The following is an 18,533-nucleotide window of genomic DNA, read 5'->3' on the forward strand; positions in this document are numbered from 1 at the left end:
TGTAGTTTTCCAATTATCTTAATATTTCTTAATATATTTATATATTCTCCTATTGATGGACATTAAGTTGTTACCATCAAATTCATACAGTTTTTAAAATTTTAAGTTCTGAATGAAAAAGCAACTGCATCCCATGTACATAAGTTTACACGTGTTTGTTTTTAAACTTGCAGTTAAAAAGAGAATTATTTGGCTTTAAATCGTCTCTTTCTAAATACCAGATGAGTAGCTTCTCAAACAAGGAAGACCGTTGCATTGGCTGCTGTGAGGCAAATAAATTGGTGATTTCGGAATTGAGGTACAATTTTCAGAATCTTCAGTTATAGCAAATAGAATGTTTTTTATTGGTAATTAAGACCCTTAATTGGCTGAGCGTGGTGGCTCATGCCTGTAATACCAATACTTTGGGAGGCCAAGGTGGGTGGATCACAAGGTCAGGAGTTCGAGACCAGCCTGACCAACATGGTGAAACCTCATCTCTACTAAAAATACAAAAATTAGCCAGGCGTGGTGGTGGCACGTGCCTGTAATCCCCGCTACTTGGGAGGCTGAGGCAGGAGATTCACTTGAACCCAGGAGGCAGAGGTTGCAGTGAGCTGAGATAGTGCCACTGCATTCCAGCCTGAGCAACAGAGTGAGACTCCATCAAAAATAAAATAAAATAAAATAAAATAAAATAACCTTTAATTGAGGAATTTAAAAAATATACAGAAAAGCTCAGAGAATATTATAACAGGTATCTGTGATTCCACAACTCAGAATTGAATCTTCTTAACCAGGATTGATTCTCCTTAAAATTTGTGGTATTTGTTTTAAATCTGTTTCTCTAAATAAAAAATAAAGCATTACAGGATGAATAATGCCCTTTGATCCTTATGACTAGTTCCATTTTTCCCCTAAGTATCCACCATCATGAATTGGATATATATTTCTCTATTCATTTTTGTGTGTTTACACACATATACACAAATATAAATATACTGTATACTGTGCAATTTTGCTTTTTCACTCAGCAGTATTTTAAAAATTCATTCATATTGAGATAGAGTAGATTAACAAATGGATTTGTGTGGTTAGTTACTTTGAATCACTGTGTAGGATTCTGTCCTATAACAGTGTCATAATTTATTTGTTCCTTTATAGGTATCTTGTTTCTATTTTCTGTTACAAACAGTGCTGCAAAGGACATCCTTATACATGTTTTCTTATACATATATATGAGAGTTTCTGTAGTATATATTCCTAAAAGTGAAATTGCTGGGTCATAGAGTGTGTACGTTTTCAATTTTACTAGATACCATCAAGTTTGTAAAGTGACTGAACCAATTTATAATCCTACAATGGTCTATACGAGTTTTCATATCCTGCCTAAAGAGTTGACTAATATCAGAATTCTAATTTTATCAACTTGAAAGGTGAAAAATAGTACAGTAGGAGATATTTTTATAGAATCTTTCTAATAATTTTTCACTTCTTTTCTTTTGTGCCAGAATTAAGCTTGCAATAAAAGAGGCAGAAATTCAAAAGCTTCATGCAAACCTGACTGCAAATCAGTTATCTCAGAGTCTTATTACTTGTAATGACAGCCAAGAAAGTAGCAAATTAAGTAGTTTAGAAACAGAACCTATAAAGCTAGGTGGTCATCAAGTGGGTAAGTATATTGAGTTGTTTTAATAAATTATATTTAGAGTTTTGGATGATAGTTTTTTTTTAAAAAACTTTAAAATTTTTTTAAAATTTAACTTAAGTTCAGGGATACATGTGCAGATTTGTTACATAGGTAAGCTTGTGTCATGGAGGTTTGTTTTACAGATTATTTCATCACCCAGGTATTAAGCCTAGTATCCCTTAATTATTTTTCCTGCTCCACTCCCTCCTTCCACCCTCCACCCTCTGATAGACCCCAGTGTGTGTTGTTCCCCTCTATGTGTCCATGTGTTCTCAGATGATAGTTTGTAAAGAACAAATTTATTAACTGTTTGGTTTGTATTATCAAACATACTTGATAATCTATTACTAGTTATGGTCTGATAAGACAGCAGAAGTTATTTCAGAATTATTAGACTTTGTATCATTCTTTAGTGAAGTAAAATTGATATCCAGTAAGACAGTGGTCCCCAACCTTTTTGGCACCAGGGACTGGTTTTGTGGAAGACATTTTTTCCATGGACCAGGGGCAGGGGCAGGGGTGGTTTCAGGATGATTCAAATGCATGACTTTTATTGTGCATTTTATTTATATTATTATTACATTGATGATGAAATAATCATACAACTCATTGTAATGTAGAATCAATGGGAGCCCTGACTTGTTTTCCTGCAACTAGAAGGTTCCATCTGGGGGTCATGGGAGACAGTGACAGATCATCAGGCATTAGATTCTCATAAGGAGTGAGCAATCTAGATCCTGCGCATGTGCAGTTCATAACAGGGTTTGTGTTCCTATGGGAATCTAATGCCACAGCTAATCTGACAGGAGGTAGAGCTCAAGCAATAATGCGAGCGATTGGGAGTGGGTGTCATTCACCTGCCACTCACCTCCTACTATGTGACCCCGTTCTTAATAGGCCATGGACTGGTACCAGTCTGTGGCCCAGGGGTTGGGGACCCCTGCAATTAAGACGCACCCATTTTAATATACAGTTTGATACGTTTTGTCAGGTGTTTGTGTTTTAATGTTTAACTCTTGTTACCATCACCACAGTCAAGACATAAGACATCTCCATCAGGATCCCTTGTACTTTTTGCCAGTTAACTTTTAGGCTTAATTTTCTCTTTTTTTTTTTTTTTTTTTTTTAAACCCCACAAAACTTTTCTTTAAGTTTAGATTATTGATTTTAGACTTCTTTTTCCTTTCTCATCTAAGTATTTAAGGATAGAAACTTCCCTTTAAGCAGTGCTTTGGCTGTATTCCACTACTTTTTTTAATGTGTTGTATTTTCATTTTCATTCAGTTCAAAATAGTTATCTCTTGTGATTTCCTCTTTGACTCACAGGCTGTGTGTGTTTTATTTCCAAATATTTGGAGGTTTTTCCAGATATTTTTGTGTCATTCATGATGACCAGAGAACATACCCTATAGGACTTCATTTATAAGAGTGTTTTGAGACTTGGTTTATTGGCCAGCGTATGATCTATCTTGGTGAATGTTCCAAGTTGGGAATACTAGTAATTAGAGGTGGTAATAAATATAATATATTATAGATTCTCTTACATCAAGAACAAAGCCAATAAAAGGTAGATAGCCTAGAGAAATGACTACTTATGCAAACCTTGAAGGCAAAGTGTATCTTTTCTTGTTTTCATATCTGTGTGTGTTCTCATGTAATCATCTACATTGTGCTTTTTAAAAGCTTTCCTGAAGGCTTGCTTACTGTGGAGTGGGAGATGTGTATGTTTATAGTGGAGAAGGGGCATGTTGAAACAACTACCTCTGATAACGCTCAGTAATTTTTTTTTTAGACAGGATCTTGCCATGTGGCCCAGGGTGGTCTTGAATTCAAGTGGCATGCACCTCAGCCTGTTGAATAGCTCAGATAACAGGTGCATGCCACTGTGCCTGGTTACCTTCAGTAATTTTTTAAAAAGCATCACTGAATTCTCATTAGCTAGTTTGGAGAGAAAGACGATAGGGTCAGGAAGGATTCACTCTTTGGAGCTTTTGAACCTGCATCTATGTGCAGTACATAAAAATGTTCTTAATGATCTCAAAGTGTCCAAATAAATTTTATGATTACCTTCAGTTTAAGGAAAGAGAGCAACTTAAAAAAATTTTTTTACAATGATTTCTACTAAAAAATGGAAGTTAAAAGGTGGAGAAGGATTCTTACATTTCTGGTACAAAGGAATAGTCTTAGCTACCTAGAAAAATGAGGGATTCAGAACTTTTTTCATCTTTGTTATGTATTTAATTTAGAGAGCACATTACTTATTCCTTGATTTCCTTAATGAATGTCTCATTCTCTGTCCCTTTTAGTACTCTTTAGATCAGAAACTAAAGTTTATGACTAAATCTTTCAACTAAGTAGGTTTTTATTCTTGAAGTCTTATTCAGAAGAATTTTTCTTTTATGTTTATTAGCAGAAAGCGTAAAAGATCAAAATCAACATACTATGAACAAGCAATATGAAAAAGAGAGGCAAAGACTTGTTACTGGAATAGAAGAGCTACGTACTAAGCTGATACAAATAGAAGCTGAAAATTCTGATTTGAGGGTTAACATGGCTCACAGAACTAGTCAGTTTCAGCTGATTCAAGAGGAGCTGCTAGAGAAAGCTTCAAACTCCAGCAAACTGGAAAGTGAAGTAAGTTTGGAATTAGCTTGGTGTATATATATTAATTTTTGAACTAGAACAAAAGGTGTTATTTTAGGATTTTATAAAAATTATATGTTTATATCCGGAGTTAAAGTTTTTTTAAAAATGGCACCACATAAGTTACAAATTATTTTAAAATTACATTTGGAAACCTTTGTATTTTAACTTATGTTATTAAAAGTAGGAAAAACTCTGTAGTGGGTAAAAGGTCTCAAATTTGGTGGAAATAATATTGCATTGCAGCCTATTATTTCTTCCATAGTATAAGTTAATGTGGTTAATATACATTTATAAGTAAAGACTTTGGATTATGCTGTTGGAAGAAAAGGAGTGATAATAAAAGATTTTAAATTTTAGCAAACCCCCAACCACCTAGGAAGCCTGTTTAATATGCATATTTCTGGGTCCTGTTCCTGCAATTTCTGATTCAGTATATATGGGCACAAGAGTCTGCTTTTTTCTTTTCTTTTTCTTTTTCTTTTTTTTTTTTTTTTTTTTTAGAGACAGGGTCTTGCTCTGTTGCCCAATCTGGAGTGCAGTGGTGAGATCATAGCTCACTGTAACTTTGAACTTCTGGGCTCAAGCCATTCTTCTGCCTCAATCTTCCAAGTAGTTGAGACTGCAGACATGTGTCACTATGTCCAGCTAATTTTTTAAATTTTTTGTTTGTGGAGACAGTCGCCGTGTTGCCCAGGCTGGTCTCGAACTCCTGGTCTCAGGTGATCCCCACCTCAGTATCCCAAAATGCTGGGATTACAGGAGTGAGCCACCACACCTAGCCAGAGTCTGTATTTGTATTTTTTGTGTATTTCTGCTGTTTAAAGAATCTGTATTTTTAAACAATTGCATGTAAACGTGAAATGACTACACAAGGAATTCCATTCTGAAAAGGGGATAATGAGTGTTTTGTGAATATCTTGTCTTCATTTTCACTAAGGACAGGATAAGGGTGCCTCATTAGGTAATTGTGGACCAGGACCACGTGGGTGTATCTTATACTCTACCTTCAAACCAGAGGCTGCAGTCATCTATAGGTACACTTTTTAAATACCTGCTTTCTCAGCTTAAAGTCTATAGCCAAGGCTGAGGAAAAGAACTATAAAATAGGAACTTATGTTAATAATGGAGATGGAGATTTAGACAGTTTATAATTATAGCTACCAGTTTACTTAGGAAATTGCCAAATACTGGGATTAATAAGTTTTTTAAATTACAAAAATAGCACAGTCTTGTTAATGTAAAAGAGGAAAAAGAAGAAAGTGAACCATTGATAATTCTACCACCAGAAATAACTGCTGATACCATTTTATTGTACTTATTTCAGTCTTTAACAGCTACTTAAAAATAGATTAGGGTATTGTCCTTTTTGGATATAGGGGTCTGAATTAAATGACTTATGTTTTACATGGATAGATAGAAGTGATCCTTTGTTTTCACTATTTGTTTTTCTTCTAAATTGTCACTTATTTTTTAAAATACTTATAATTATGTTGGTTAAAAAGTTATTCACTTTGCATCCTAAATGTTTATAACTGTAAGTTTGCCCAATTTATCTAGACACAATGTATTTGAACTTTGAAAAGAGTAGCAGGTGTTTGATCTTAGGATACAAAGTCATTACCTTTAAAAAATAATTTTACATTTATTTCAATGTATTTTCAGATGACAAAGAAATGTTCTCAACTTTTAACTCTTGAGAAACAGCTGGAAGAAAAGATAGTTGCTTATTCCTCTATTGCTGCAAAAAATGCAGAACTAGAACAGGAGCTTATGGTAAAACTTATCTTTGTTGCTTCAGATTTACTGTGATTTTTAGGTACTTAATTTGTGATAGCACATTTGTTTTAACGTCATTATTATAAAATATATAGCAAAGTATAAGTTCTACTAAACTCTTCTGATCATTTCTTGTTTGCATTTTTAAGTTAATAGGCTTATATGGCAAGTTATCCAAGTTTTCTCATTTTATCCTAATGGTATTGAAGATAATGGTAGTTCTTTGATATGCTTCTTGATATTTAAAATAGTTTAAATCTTCTCATCTTGATAAAGTATTTTTAACCATTTTGTTAAAGTTTGAAGTATAAACTACTGTGGTTCTTTAAAGAATGGAGTATGACATATTTAATGCTTGACTAATGTACTTTTATGTAAAACTGCTTTTCAATTATACTTTTTTTTTTTGTGAGACAAAGTCTCACTCTGTGGTTCAGGCTGCAGTGCAGTGGCACAATCATGGCACACTATAGCCTTGGCCTCCCAGGCTTCCCCCTGAGCTTCCCCAGAAGCTATAACCACAGGCACATGCCACACACCTACTTAGCTAATTTTTTGTATTTTTCATAGAGATGGGGTCTTGCCGTGTTGCCCAGGCTGGTCTTGAACTCCTGGGCTCAAGCAATCTGCCTGCCTTGGCCTCCCAAATCAATTATACTCTTTTAAAGTGTTTTGTGTTTCTAGGAAAAGAATGAAAAGATAAGGAGTCTAGAAACCAATATTAATACAGAGCATGAGAAAATTTGTTTAGCCTTTGAAAAAGCAAAGAAAATTCACTTGGAACAGCATAAAGAAATGGAAAAGCAGATTGAAAGAGTAAGTAATACATATTTAGAATATGAGTGCTGAAAAGAAACATTACTAGCCCCAGCATTTTTTATTTTGTAGATGAGGACACAAAGAGACACAAAAGTTAGTGGCAAGAGCTGTAATTAGAACACCAATCTTTCTGAATAATTTTTCACTACTTTAACAGAATATAGTATGCCTTCTGTTTCAGCTATAATCATTATTTTTGACATTATTAAAGTAATTCTGTAGACTCCATTTCCCTAAAAATATCAGTTGCTTAAAGATTGATTGAGAGGAAAAAGCAGAATAATAGAAGCACTCTTGACCTTGGGTTAAAAGTAGAAAAGAAAATGTGAGACCAAAAATGCAAGACGCAGTAAAAAAAAAATAGATACAGTAGTCCCTGCTTATCCATGGGAGAGATATTCCAAGACCTTCAGTGGATGCCTGAAACCACAAATAGTACTGAACCCTTACAGTTTTTCCTATACATACATATCTATTATAAAGCTTAATTTATAAATTAGGCACAGTGAGAGATTAGCAACAATTCTAATAAAATCGAACTATTATAACAAAATACTGTCATAAAAGTTATATGAAAACTTGTTCTCATAGAACTGTGTTCTCTCTCTTATGCCCTAGTGCCTCCTTTGCACTTTTTTTTTTTTTTCTTTTGAGACAGAGTTTTGCTCTGTAGGCCAGGGTGGAGTGCAGTGGCGTGATCTTGGCTCACTGCAACCTCCGCCTCCCGGGTTCAAGTGATTCTCCTGCCTCAGCCTCCTGAGTAGCTGGGATTACAGGTGCACGCTACCAATCCTGGCTAATTTTTGTATGTTTAGTAGATACAGGGTTTCACCATGTTGGTCAGGCTGATGTCAAACTTCTGACCTCGTGATCTGCCTGGCTCAGCCTCTTAACGTGCTGGGACTACAGGCGTGAGCCACTGTGCTCAGCCTCCTTTGCACTTTTATGAATGTAGGTTCTATGAGGCATCTTCTTTGAGAATAGCCTAGTTTCGCTGCAATTGAAGACTTGCTTTGGATGGTATCCTTTCTCCTTAATCAGCTTCTTCATCTCTGCTGGAAATGTGACAGCAACTGCTTCATCAGCAGACACAGCTTCTCCAGTAATTTTAACATTTTTCAGTCTAAACCTATTCTTGAATCTGTGTAATTATTCCTTATTTGCAATAAATGACTTGGTGTCACTTGTTTCAGGGGATTCTTGCTGAAGTCTTAATATATACTCAGTACTTTCTGGTGCAACACATTGCGGTCAGTTGGAACATGTTTTCTGTTAATGCCTTCCACTTACAAATTTAATGCCTTTTCTATTTTAACTAAGCACTTACACATTGTGGTTGTAACTTTTGTAGTTTGAGGTCCAACTGCCCTACTCGCATGAATTTATTTTTCTTTCTTCACGATTTCATGGATAGATTTGTTCTTTATTGTAGATCTTAGCAACCTCAGCATGCATTTTTTTTGGTCTCCTTATTAAGTTAAGAACCTTCACCTTTTCACTTAAAGGAAGCACGCTATGTCTTCTCTTTGACATATCCAAATTGGATCTGCATCCAGATAGCATCACTACTCTTTTGCTTTGGGGCCATTATTAAGTAAAATAAGAGTTCCTTGAACACAGGCATTATGATACCATGGCAGTTGATCTGATAACCAAGATGGCTACTAAGTGACTAACGAGCAGATAGCTTATACAGCATGGAAAATGGATCATTCTTGTCCAGAGCTGGACATAGTGGGACATCATGAGATTTCATCACACTACTCACAACTGCAATTCAAAATGTATCAATTGTTTGTTTGTGGAATTTTCCATTTAGTATTTTCAGATCAGGGTTGACTGCAGGTAACTGAACTGTGGAAAGTGAAACCACGAATACCACAGGGCTGCTGTAATTTAGATGAGCTTAACAGAAGAATGGAGCAGACAAGAGGAAAAAGACAGTGAACTTGAATGTAGATTAATAGATATTATTCAGTCTGAGCATCAGAGAAAAATTTTTTTTCCAAGAAAAGAAAGATTTATAAAAAAAATTGAACAAAGCCTCAGGGATATATGGGGAAGGACCTATCAGAAGGTCTGATATTCTTGTCTTCAGAGTCAAAGGAGAGAATGAGATTAGTGCAGGAAAATATTTGAAGGAATAGTGTCTGAAAACTTCACAAATTTGATGAAGGAAATAAATTTACAAATTTAAGAAAATCAAAGAGGATAATGTCAAAGAAAACTACTTCTAGACACATCAAAATCCTTGCCAAAAACTAAAACAAAAAACTTTGAAAGCACCCAGAGATAAATGACACTGCATGTAAGGGAACAAATGTTAAAATTACTGCAGATTTCTCATCAAAAACTATGGACGTAAGAAGACAGAACAACATTTTTTAAATGCTGAAAGAGAAAAAACTGTCAATTTATTTTATATCCAGCAAAAATATTCTCTGGGAATGAAGGTAAAATAAAGACATTCTTAGATAAGGACAGCATAGAGAATGTGTCACCAGCAGACTTGTTCTAAAATAAATGCTAAAGAAAGTTCCTCACAGAAAAAAAATACCTGAGAGAAACTTGGGACCTCAGGAATAAAGGAAGAACAACGAAAACAGTAAATATTTGGTAAATATCGGATTTTTATAATATCTATGGCTGTTGAAAGAAGAAATTATAACATTTACTGATCAGGTATGTTGATATAATACATGTGACAACTACAGTGTAAAGGGGGAGATATAAAGGGGCCTATATTCTTAGTTTCTACATTTTGCTTTTTTTTCTTCAGCCTTTAAGTTCAGGGGTGCACGTATAGGAGGTGCAGGTTTGTTATACAGGTAAACATGTCCCCTAGTGGTTTGCTGCACAGATCATCCCGTCACTTAGGTATTGAGCCCAGCATCCATTAGCTATTCTTCCTGATGCTCCCTGTCTCCCATCCCACTCCCCTATAGGCCTCAATATGTGTTGTTCCTACCCATGTGTTCGTGTGTTCTCATCATTCAGCTCCCACTTATAAGTGAGAACATGCAGTATTTGGTTTTCTGTTCCTGTGTTAGTTTGCTGAGGATAATGGCTTCCAACTCCATCCGTGTCCCTGTAAAGGAAATGATCTCATTCGTTTTTATGGCTGCATAGTATTCCATAGTATATATGTACCACATTTTCTTTATCCAGTCTATCACTGGTGGGCATTTAGGTTGATTCCATGTCTTTTCTATTGTGAATAGTGCTGCAATGAACATACATATGCATGTATCTTTGTAATAGAATGATTTACATTCCTGTGAGTATATACCCAGTAATGGGATTGCTGGGTCAAATTGTATTTCTGCCTCTAGGTCTTTGAGGAAATGCCACACCGCCTTCCACAGTGGTAGAACTAATTTACACTCCCATCAGCAGTGTAAAAGTGTTCCTTTTCTCTGCAACCTCTCCAGCATCTGTTTGTTTTTTGACTTTTGAATCATTGCCATTCTGACTGGCATGAGATGGTGTCTCATTGTGGTTTCAATTTGCATTTCTTGAACGATCAGCAATGTTGAGCTTTTTTTTTCGTATGTTTGTTGTCCACATGTATGTCTTCTTTTGAGAAGTGTCTATTCATGGCAAGTGATTTCATTTCTTCCTTAAAAAGAGAGAAGCTGAAGACAATTTGGCAAAATGCAAAAATCTATGTAATTTCAATTATAGTTTCACATGTATTTAATATTTAAAATGTTTCTAAATTTTACAATATTTAATGTGAAAATTCTGTTTTCGTGTTTAGCTTGAAGCTCAACTAGAGAAAAAGGATCAACAATTTAAAGAACAAGAAAAGACTATGTCCATGTTGCAACAAGATATAATATGCAAACAGCATCATCTTGAATCACTAGATAGACTCTTGACGGAAAGCAAAGGGGTAAAATCATCCTTATAAAAGTACTATTTAGAAGTTGACTAATATTTTATGTCTATAACTTGCCTTTAAATCTAATCAAATCAGTTAACAGGCTGTTACTAATGCTAAAATGTTTATTTGCATACTTTTCTTGCTGTTTTTAGGAAATGGAAAAGGAAAATATGAAGAAAGATGAAGCTTTAAAAGCATTACAGAACCAAGTATCTGAAGAAACAATCAAGGCTAGTATGCTAATACTTTATTTTTCTTTCTTTCCTTTTTTTTCTTTTTTTTAGCAGAATCTCTGTCATTTGCCTAGGCCGGAGTGTAGTGGCATGATGATAACTCAGTGCAGCCTTGAACTCCTGAACTCAAGTCATCCTCCCACACTTGCCTCCTGAGTAGCTAGGACGAGTGTGCTCCAACGTGCCTGGCTGATTATTTTTTTCTTTTTGGAGACATTCTTGTGGCTTTTTTACGTTTCTCTATAGATTGTAAACATTGTATAGATAAAAGACAATTCAGAGCTGAAGATTTGACCTGACTCAATGAACTTAGTTTCTTTAAATGTATTTTCTTTAGTGCAAATTCTGATCTTGATTACTTGATAGTTAATCATCTAGTTCGTAGGTTATCTAGCCTCTTTTTGTTTTAAAACAATTTTTATAACCCTAAAAATTGTTTTAAATTTTAGCTATAATTGCTACTTATTAGCATTACGCCCCCTCCAAAAAAAAATTACCAGAGGAAGTGTAGGAAGAGATAACTAAAAGTGATTCAATTTTGCTTTATTTTACCTGTTGGCTTGTAAGATTAATTGAGATAAAGCCAGAATTTCTAGCTAAAATATGGCTTTCTGGCTAGTATATCTTCATGGTTAAAAACATGGGCTTTGCTGTTAAATTGGGTTTCAGTGTGGCTTCAAGTGCTTACCGACTCACTGTAACCTTAGCCAGGTTATTTAACTCTTTGAATTTTAATTTCTTCATCCACAAAATAGGAATGACAATACCCTAGAAGAGCATTAGTGTGAGAATTAAATATAACAGGGTATATAAGGTGCTTAGCACATGCTGAGTTGCCCAAAGTTTTGTAACTAATTGCTATGTATTTAATATTTTCTCTTTTGCATTTTTGGTGTTAAACATAGGTCTGAATATGCTATGACCTTTATTCTGTCATATGTAGCTTGAATATAAAAGATTTGTTTTAAAGATACGATGTTATATTTTGCCTACTATTCTGTTTTGAATTCATTTTGTGACTGTGTATGCCCATATAGACATATGTTTATTCATAACTATTCCTGTAGTATCCACCAAAACTCTTAACATTTAATGCAGTCAGTTCATTTCCCTGTGTTAGAATAGCCCCAAATTTCATTAATATTAAAAAATGATTACTGTACAGAGATTGTAGGCATGAAATACTTTTATTAGATAAAACTCATGTAGCCACTTAACTCCTGCTTTTCATTAAACTACCTAATATAACTAGGCAGTCATCTGGTAAGGTATTTCCATATGTTAATAGCCAGATGAGATGAAAAAGAAATCAGCAAAAGAATGAATAATGATGTTGGATTTTATTCGTTTAACATCTTTAGTAGGTTTGCTGTTTAGGGAAAAATCAAAATGAGGAAGAAATATAGAAGTCAAATTCCTATGATTTAAGCTATATCGACTGATTCTACACATAAGTTATCTATAGCAGCAAAATAGAAGCCTGAAGTCTACTTCTGTCCTCCCGATTACATCATTACTACCTTCCTTTCATGACTTTTGTTCATGTCTCTCAACATGCTTCAACTTGTTCTCTGCAAAAGAAACATGAATTTTTTTTATCTATAGGAGAGTTATAAGGATCAGTTTAAAGTTGTATCACTTAAGCTAACAGGTTGATGATAAAATTCTGAACTAGTAACAAGAAATCAGTAAAGTAAACCAGTTGTTACCTGCTGTTAAATAGAAAATTGAAAAGGTGCTTATTAGATTTACAGATTTTATTTCTTTTGTTTTGTTTTCCTTTTATTTTCTACTTTGGATTCCCCAAAACTCCCACAAAGAAAGTCTTACAAGAGCTTACCTTCTTTTTTTGAAAATGCATAGCCTAGAGCCCTATCTGGTTGTCTCCAGACTGTGCACCTGAGGAGCTTCTTTGGTTCAGCAGAGTGGTGTTTGTTTTTGTTTTGATTTCATTTATTTATACGAACATACACACACATTTGCAAGTGGTTTGTATACAATGCAAGATGTTTATCTGTATGAGATTCAGACTTTCAAACTCTGTTCAAATAAGAAATTCAATAGAGTAGTGGATGTTTTGGGTTTTTATTAATTGTTTATTAGCTATAATTGATTCCTAATTTATTTTTTAAAATTTCAGGCCCACAAAAAAATTGAAACAATAGTGTACTCCTCACCTAGATTCACTCTCTGTTAAACTCTGTTAAACTCTAGGTACACTCACTTTATCTCTCTCTACACATACACATGCATGCATGCTTGTGTGTGTCCCTACCAACCCACCTCCCTTTTGCCAAACAGCCTGAGAGAAGGTTACGGATATCATAATACTTTACCCCTTTAATATTTAACATGCATCTCCTGTGAACAGAGAATTTCTCCTGCGTGACCACACCACCACTATGCTACAGAGAAAGTCAACATTAATTCAGTAATATCATTCAACACTGTGCATACTAAGATTTCCCCAATTACTTAAAATTGTCCTTTATAGCCTTGCTACTCAAAGCATGGTCTGTGAACTAGCAGCATCAGCATCACCTGGAAGCTTGTTACATTTGAAGAGTATCTAGCCATGCCCCAGACCTGGGACTAAAGTGAATCAAGTATGATGACACAAAATTTAAGGAGACACTCTCAGGATTATATACCTTATCTAAGGTGATGACTGTCAGATCTCATTATTTTAAGGGTGTATATTTCATTGATAATTAGCAAACAAACTTTGGAGTCTTTGAGGGTCTTGGGGACTGTGTGAATGTCCTGTTCCTCAATAACCTTACAATCAATGGCTTTCATATCTAATGATGAATCTTGCCCGAATGAGTTATTACACTGTTAACTATTAGGTAGTGATATTCTGACAGAATCATAGATTTTATTTATTTTTTCTCTGTGTGAAGGATGATACAAGTCCCAATGCCCATTCTCTTTCATAAAAAAGAAAATTTATTTATAAGTTTCATAAAACAAATATTAGTTAAAAATTATTACTAAGGCAGCAGTTTATTAACAAAGATAGTCATTCAGAATTACAGATTTTTTAGCTGTTAATGGTTTCATACACAGACTATAAGGGTGGTGTTCAAAAACTCTTATAAGATTCCCTTTTTAGAAATAAGAGTGGCAAAGATAATTTCATGATGTAGAAAGAATCTGCAAGAGGGATAGTTTTTTCTCATTTTTTCATCTGCTAAGAAATCTAAGATTTCTTTCACTTTTTCAAGACTGCTTGCTATAACATTATTAGCATTAAGAGGAAGAATACCATTGAGAAGCTCAAATTTACAATAAAGAAAACAAGGAGTAAGGCAAGAATCTTATTAATAGCTGGGATGTGGAGCATGTATGCAATACATGGGCCTTGAACTAAAAGTACCGAATTTGAGTTGCTCTTTGGTATTAAGGTAGTAAAGCAGTGGCAACTATATGAACACTTGGACCAAGTTAAATTGCTGCCTTTCTGAAAATATTTTCACTGTTTGGAAGCAAAGAAGGTTTCACTTCTTTTTTCCTAGCTGACAAATTATAATTTCTTAGTAACTTCAGCATTTCAAAATATTCTCATTAAGGCCAGGCAAGGTGGCTCACACCTGTAATCTCAGCACTTTGGGAGGCCAAGGTGGGTGGATCACCTGAGGTCAGGAGTTTAAGATCAGTCTGGCCAACATGGCAAAACCTGCTCTCTACTAAAAATACAAAAATCAGCAAGGCGTGGTGGTGCATACCTGTAATCCCAGCTACTCAGGAGGCTGAGGCAGGAGAATTGCTTGAACCTGGGAGGTGGAGGTTGCATTGAGCCAAGATTGCACCACTGCACTCCAGCCTCGGCTACAGAGCAAGACTTTGTCTCAAAAAAAAAAAAAAAAACTCACTTGAACATTGTTAACAGTTACGCTAGTTTGTACTCATTTTCCTATTTTTCTTATTCAAGGAGGCTTAAGAAGTAGGTTTAAATACCACTTACCTTTTAAAGAGAAGGTTTTAAGGTGTTTGGCCTACAGATTCTTGACAGTTGGCCCCAGTTTATCTTGTCAATTGTGGCTCCCAAATAACGATTTCCTACAAATTAATCTTCTTATTACCCTAGGCTCTTGCCAACTTCTCACCACTCGCTTTCACAGGGCCTTGCTTCTGAGCATACTCCCTTTTCCTGGAATGCCCTTCTAAACTTGTCCAACTCTTTGTTTATTCTTCAGGATTCCATCCCTCGGTTTTCTATTTGGTTTCCTCATTTGCAATGAAGAATTAGTTTACTCAATAAATATCTTCTATAATGGCATTTTATGTCCTAAGTAGGACTGTATATTCACTATTTGAAGCACTGAGGTAACGTTAGGAGATAAATCTGTAAAATATTGAGTATATCAGTGTTTTTCTTTTTTTCCTGCTTAGGTTAGGCAACTAGATTCAGCATTAGAAATTTGTAAGGAAGAACTTGTCTTGCATTTGAATCAATTGGAAGGAAATAAGGAAAAGTTTGAAAAACAGTTAAAGAAGAAATCTGAAGAGGTAAATTAACATTTACTTTATATATAGCGTATATTTCAAGTGATTTTTTTTTTTAAGACGCATGAGATGTAGGACAAAAAAATCTATATAGATCTATATATATCTATATATATTTATATATATATTTATATATATTCATATATATTTATATATATTTATATATATTCATATATATTTATATATATTCATATATATTCATATATATTTATATATATTCATATATATATATATATATATATATATCTTTCTTTCTTTCTTTCTTTCTTTCGAGACGGCGTCTCCCTGTGTCGTCCAGGCTGGAGTACAGTGTCACAATCTTGGCTCACTTGAACCTCTGCCTCCTGGGTTCAAGCAATTCTTGTGCCTTAGCCTCCTGTGTAGCTAGGATTACAGGTATGCACTACCACGCCTGGCTAATTTTTGTATTTTTAGTAGAGACAGAATTTCACTGTGTTGGCCAGGCTGGCCTTGAACTCCTGGCCTCAAGTAATCCACCCACCTCAGCCTCCCAAAGTGTTGGGTTTACAGGTGTAAGCCACCGTGCCTGGCCAAAAGAATATCTTTATGTATCTGATATAAAAAAGTATTTCCAATAAAATGTAAATTCCAATTTTCTTTAAGGAGCAAACATTATTTCAATGCAAAATAAAATATACCTTAAAATTCTAATTCTTTTATTTATTTTTAGAGAATCAGAAGAATAAATTATTAATATTACAGTCATTCTAATATAAAATTACATGACACCTTGAACATTGTTTTAGATTTAGAGGTTTAAAATTCTTCAAGAATTTTTCATTTTGTTTTTGTTCTTGTTGTCTGTAGGACTGAGAATTAACTTTAGAATTTCAACTTTTTTGAGATAAGTTTCTCAGATACTGGATTGGAAACCTTTTTTTTTTTTTGAGATGGAGTCTCTCTCTGTCACCCAGGCTCGGCTCACTGCAACCTCCGCCTCCTGGGTTCAAGCAATTCTCTTGCTCAGTCTCCTGAGTAGCTGGGACTATAGGCGCACGCTGCCATGCCCAGCTATTTTTTTGTATTTTTCTTTTTTGTAGAGATAGGGTTTCACCGTGTTGCCCAGGCTGGTCATGAACTCCTGAGCTCAGGCAATCCGCCCACCTCGGCCTCCCAAAGTGCTGGGATTACAGGCGTGAGCCACCACACCCAGCCTTGGAAACTTTTCTTGAACATCTTACTCGTCTCTGTATGTTCAGTTTGTAGCACTTTACTTTGGTTAGGCACTCACTAAACATTTGCTCAAATGGATAATCCTAATGAAGAATTTATTTGTTAGAATTTATAATATATGTACTTTAAGCTTAAAATTTATTTTTAGAGGCCAGGTGCGGTGGCTCACACCTGTAATCCCAGCAGTTTGGGAGGCTGAGGTGGGCGGATCACAAGGTCAGGAGATCGAGACCATCCTGGCTAACACGGTGAAACCCCGTCTCTACTAAAAATACAAACAATTAGCTGGGCATGGTGGCACGCGCCTGTAGTCGCAGCTACTTGGGGAGGCTGAGGCAGGAGAATGGTGTGAACTCAGGAGGTGGAGCTTGCAATGAGCCGAGATCACACCACTGCATTCCAGCCCGGCAACAGAGCGAGACTCCGTCTCCAAAAAAAAAAATAATAATAATAATAAAAATTTAAAAATTTATTTTTAGAAATGGTTCCCAATGAATTTTAATCAAGGTTGACTTTTGGCCACTCATTGTTGCTTACGCCTATAAGCTCAGCACTTTGGGAGGCCGGGAGTTCAAGACAAGCCTGGGCAACATGGGGCAAAACCCCATCTCTACAAAAAAATGGAAAACATTAGCCAAGTGTGGTGGTGCATACCCGTGGTCCCAGCTACTCAGGAAGCTGAGGTGGGAGGATCACTTGAGTCTAGGAGGTCAAGGCTGCAGTGAGCCGTGATCACGCCACTGTACTCCAGCCTGGCAGCACAGCAAGACCCGATTTCAAAAAATATATATGTGTATATATATGTATATAAATATATATATATTTGTATTTACATATTAATCAAGATTGACTTGAATATATCAGAAAGGTCCAATGAGAAAAACAGAAGCCTTTATATCTTTTAAATAGAGCAAATTTATACAGAGAATTAGACACACAGGTGATGAAAGGGTAGAGAAGCCAAACAGTATACCACAGCGACTCAGAGATTATAAGCAGGGACCCACTACCATTGTTAAGGTTAGAGGAACATCAGGAAAAGATAGTATGATCATAGTCTAGAAGCAGGGCTGCCTGTCCGGAGCTGGGGCCGAAGAAAAAGCGTCTGTCCAATAGGAACTGGGGCAATAGAGGAGGAGCACTGCAGCTACTGACCATTCCCATTGGCTAAACCTATTTGTAATCTAGAGGGCAAAGGAGGCCAAGAACTGTGGTTTCCTACAATATACAGAGCAGAGCGGGGGAAAGGCATGGGTAGATCTAAGAGTAAATAATGTAGTTGACCAGCACTCCAGAGTTAGGTGCATCAAGTAATTATATAGCCTTAGAAGTTTAAAAAAAAAAACAACAACTTTCAGATTTTATATGGTCATGCCTTCTTCCCTCTACCTTCCTTTATGAAGGTTTTTATAGCATCTTTGACAGGCATATATTTTTCTACTCCAATATGTAGAAACTAAATCATCTAAACTGTATGTATTTGGATTTTTAAAAATAAGAATGTCCTTTTTTTTACTATGATCTTCTTTAAAGTAGTATACAAAATACATTATTTTGGCATTTATTCTACTGCTCATGCCCACACTCTGCTTCAGAATAAACAGACTTGGCAGAGATGGAATCTACCTGGAGGTAGGCAGCATTTGTAATAGGAGAATTCATTGAGCTTTAGACTTTGCGTTCATAGAAACAACATCAGAGACTAGGGTGGATAACAGATATTTACACACAAAATAAATAGAACGATTTTTTTTTCTTTTTTTGAGACAGGGTCTTGCTTTGTCACCTAGGCTGGAGTGCA

General features: G+C 35.3%; 1 protein-coding gene across 6 annotated transcripts in view; it reads left to right on the top strand.

Annotated features, from left to right (window-relative positions):
• CCDC18 (coiled-coil domain containing 18) overlaps positions 1-18,533 on the top strand; it is a 113,705-nt gene that overhangs the window by 30,604 nt on the left and 64,568 nt on the right. For 5 of the 6 annotated variants that reach the window (XM_050807024.1, XM_050807014.1, XM_050806984.1 and 2 more), the window contains 8 exons: positions 174-298; positions 1,491-1,651; positions 4,080-4,303; positions 5,978-6,088; positions 6,776-6,907; positions 10,671-10,805; positions 10,949-11,026; positions 15,425-15,541. In XM_050807024.1, coding sequence (XP_050662981.1) covers positions 174-298; positions 1,491-1,651; positions 4,080-4,303; positions 5,978-6,088; positions 6,776-6,907; positions 10,671-10,805; positions 10,949-11,026; positions 15,425-15,541 — 1,083 coding nt within the window. The remainder of the gene's footprint in view (positions 1-173; positions 299-1,490; positions 1,652-4,079; positions 4,304-5,977; positions 6,089-6,775; positions 6,908-10,670; positions 10,806-10,948; positions 11,027-15,424; positions 15,542-18,533) is intronic. The other variant, XM_050806994.1, reaches the window with a different exon arrangement.

This window comes from Macaca thibetana, chromosome 1 (genome assembly GCF_024542745.1).
Source record: "Macaca thibetana thibetana isolate TM-01 chromosome 1, ASM2454274v1, whole genome shotgun sequence".
NCBI lineage: Eukaryota > Metazoa > Chordata > Mammalia > Primates > Cercopithecidae > Macaca > Macaca thibetana.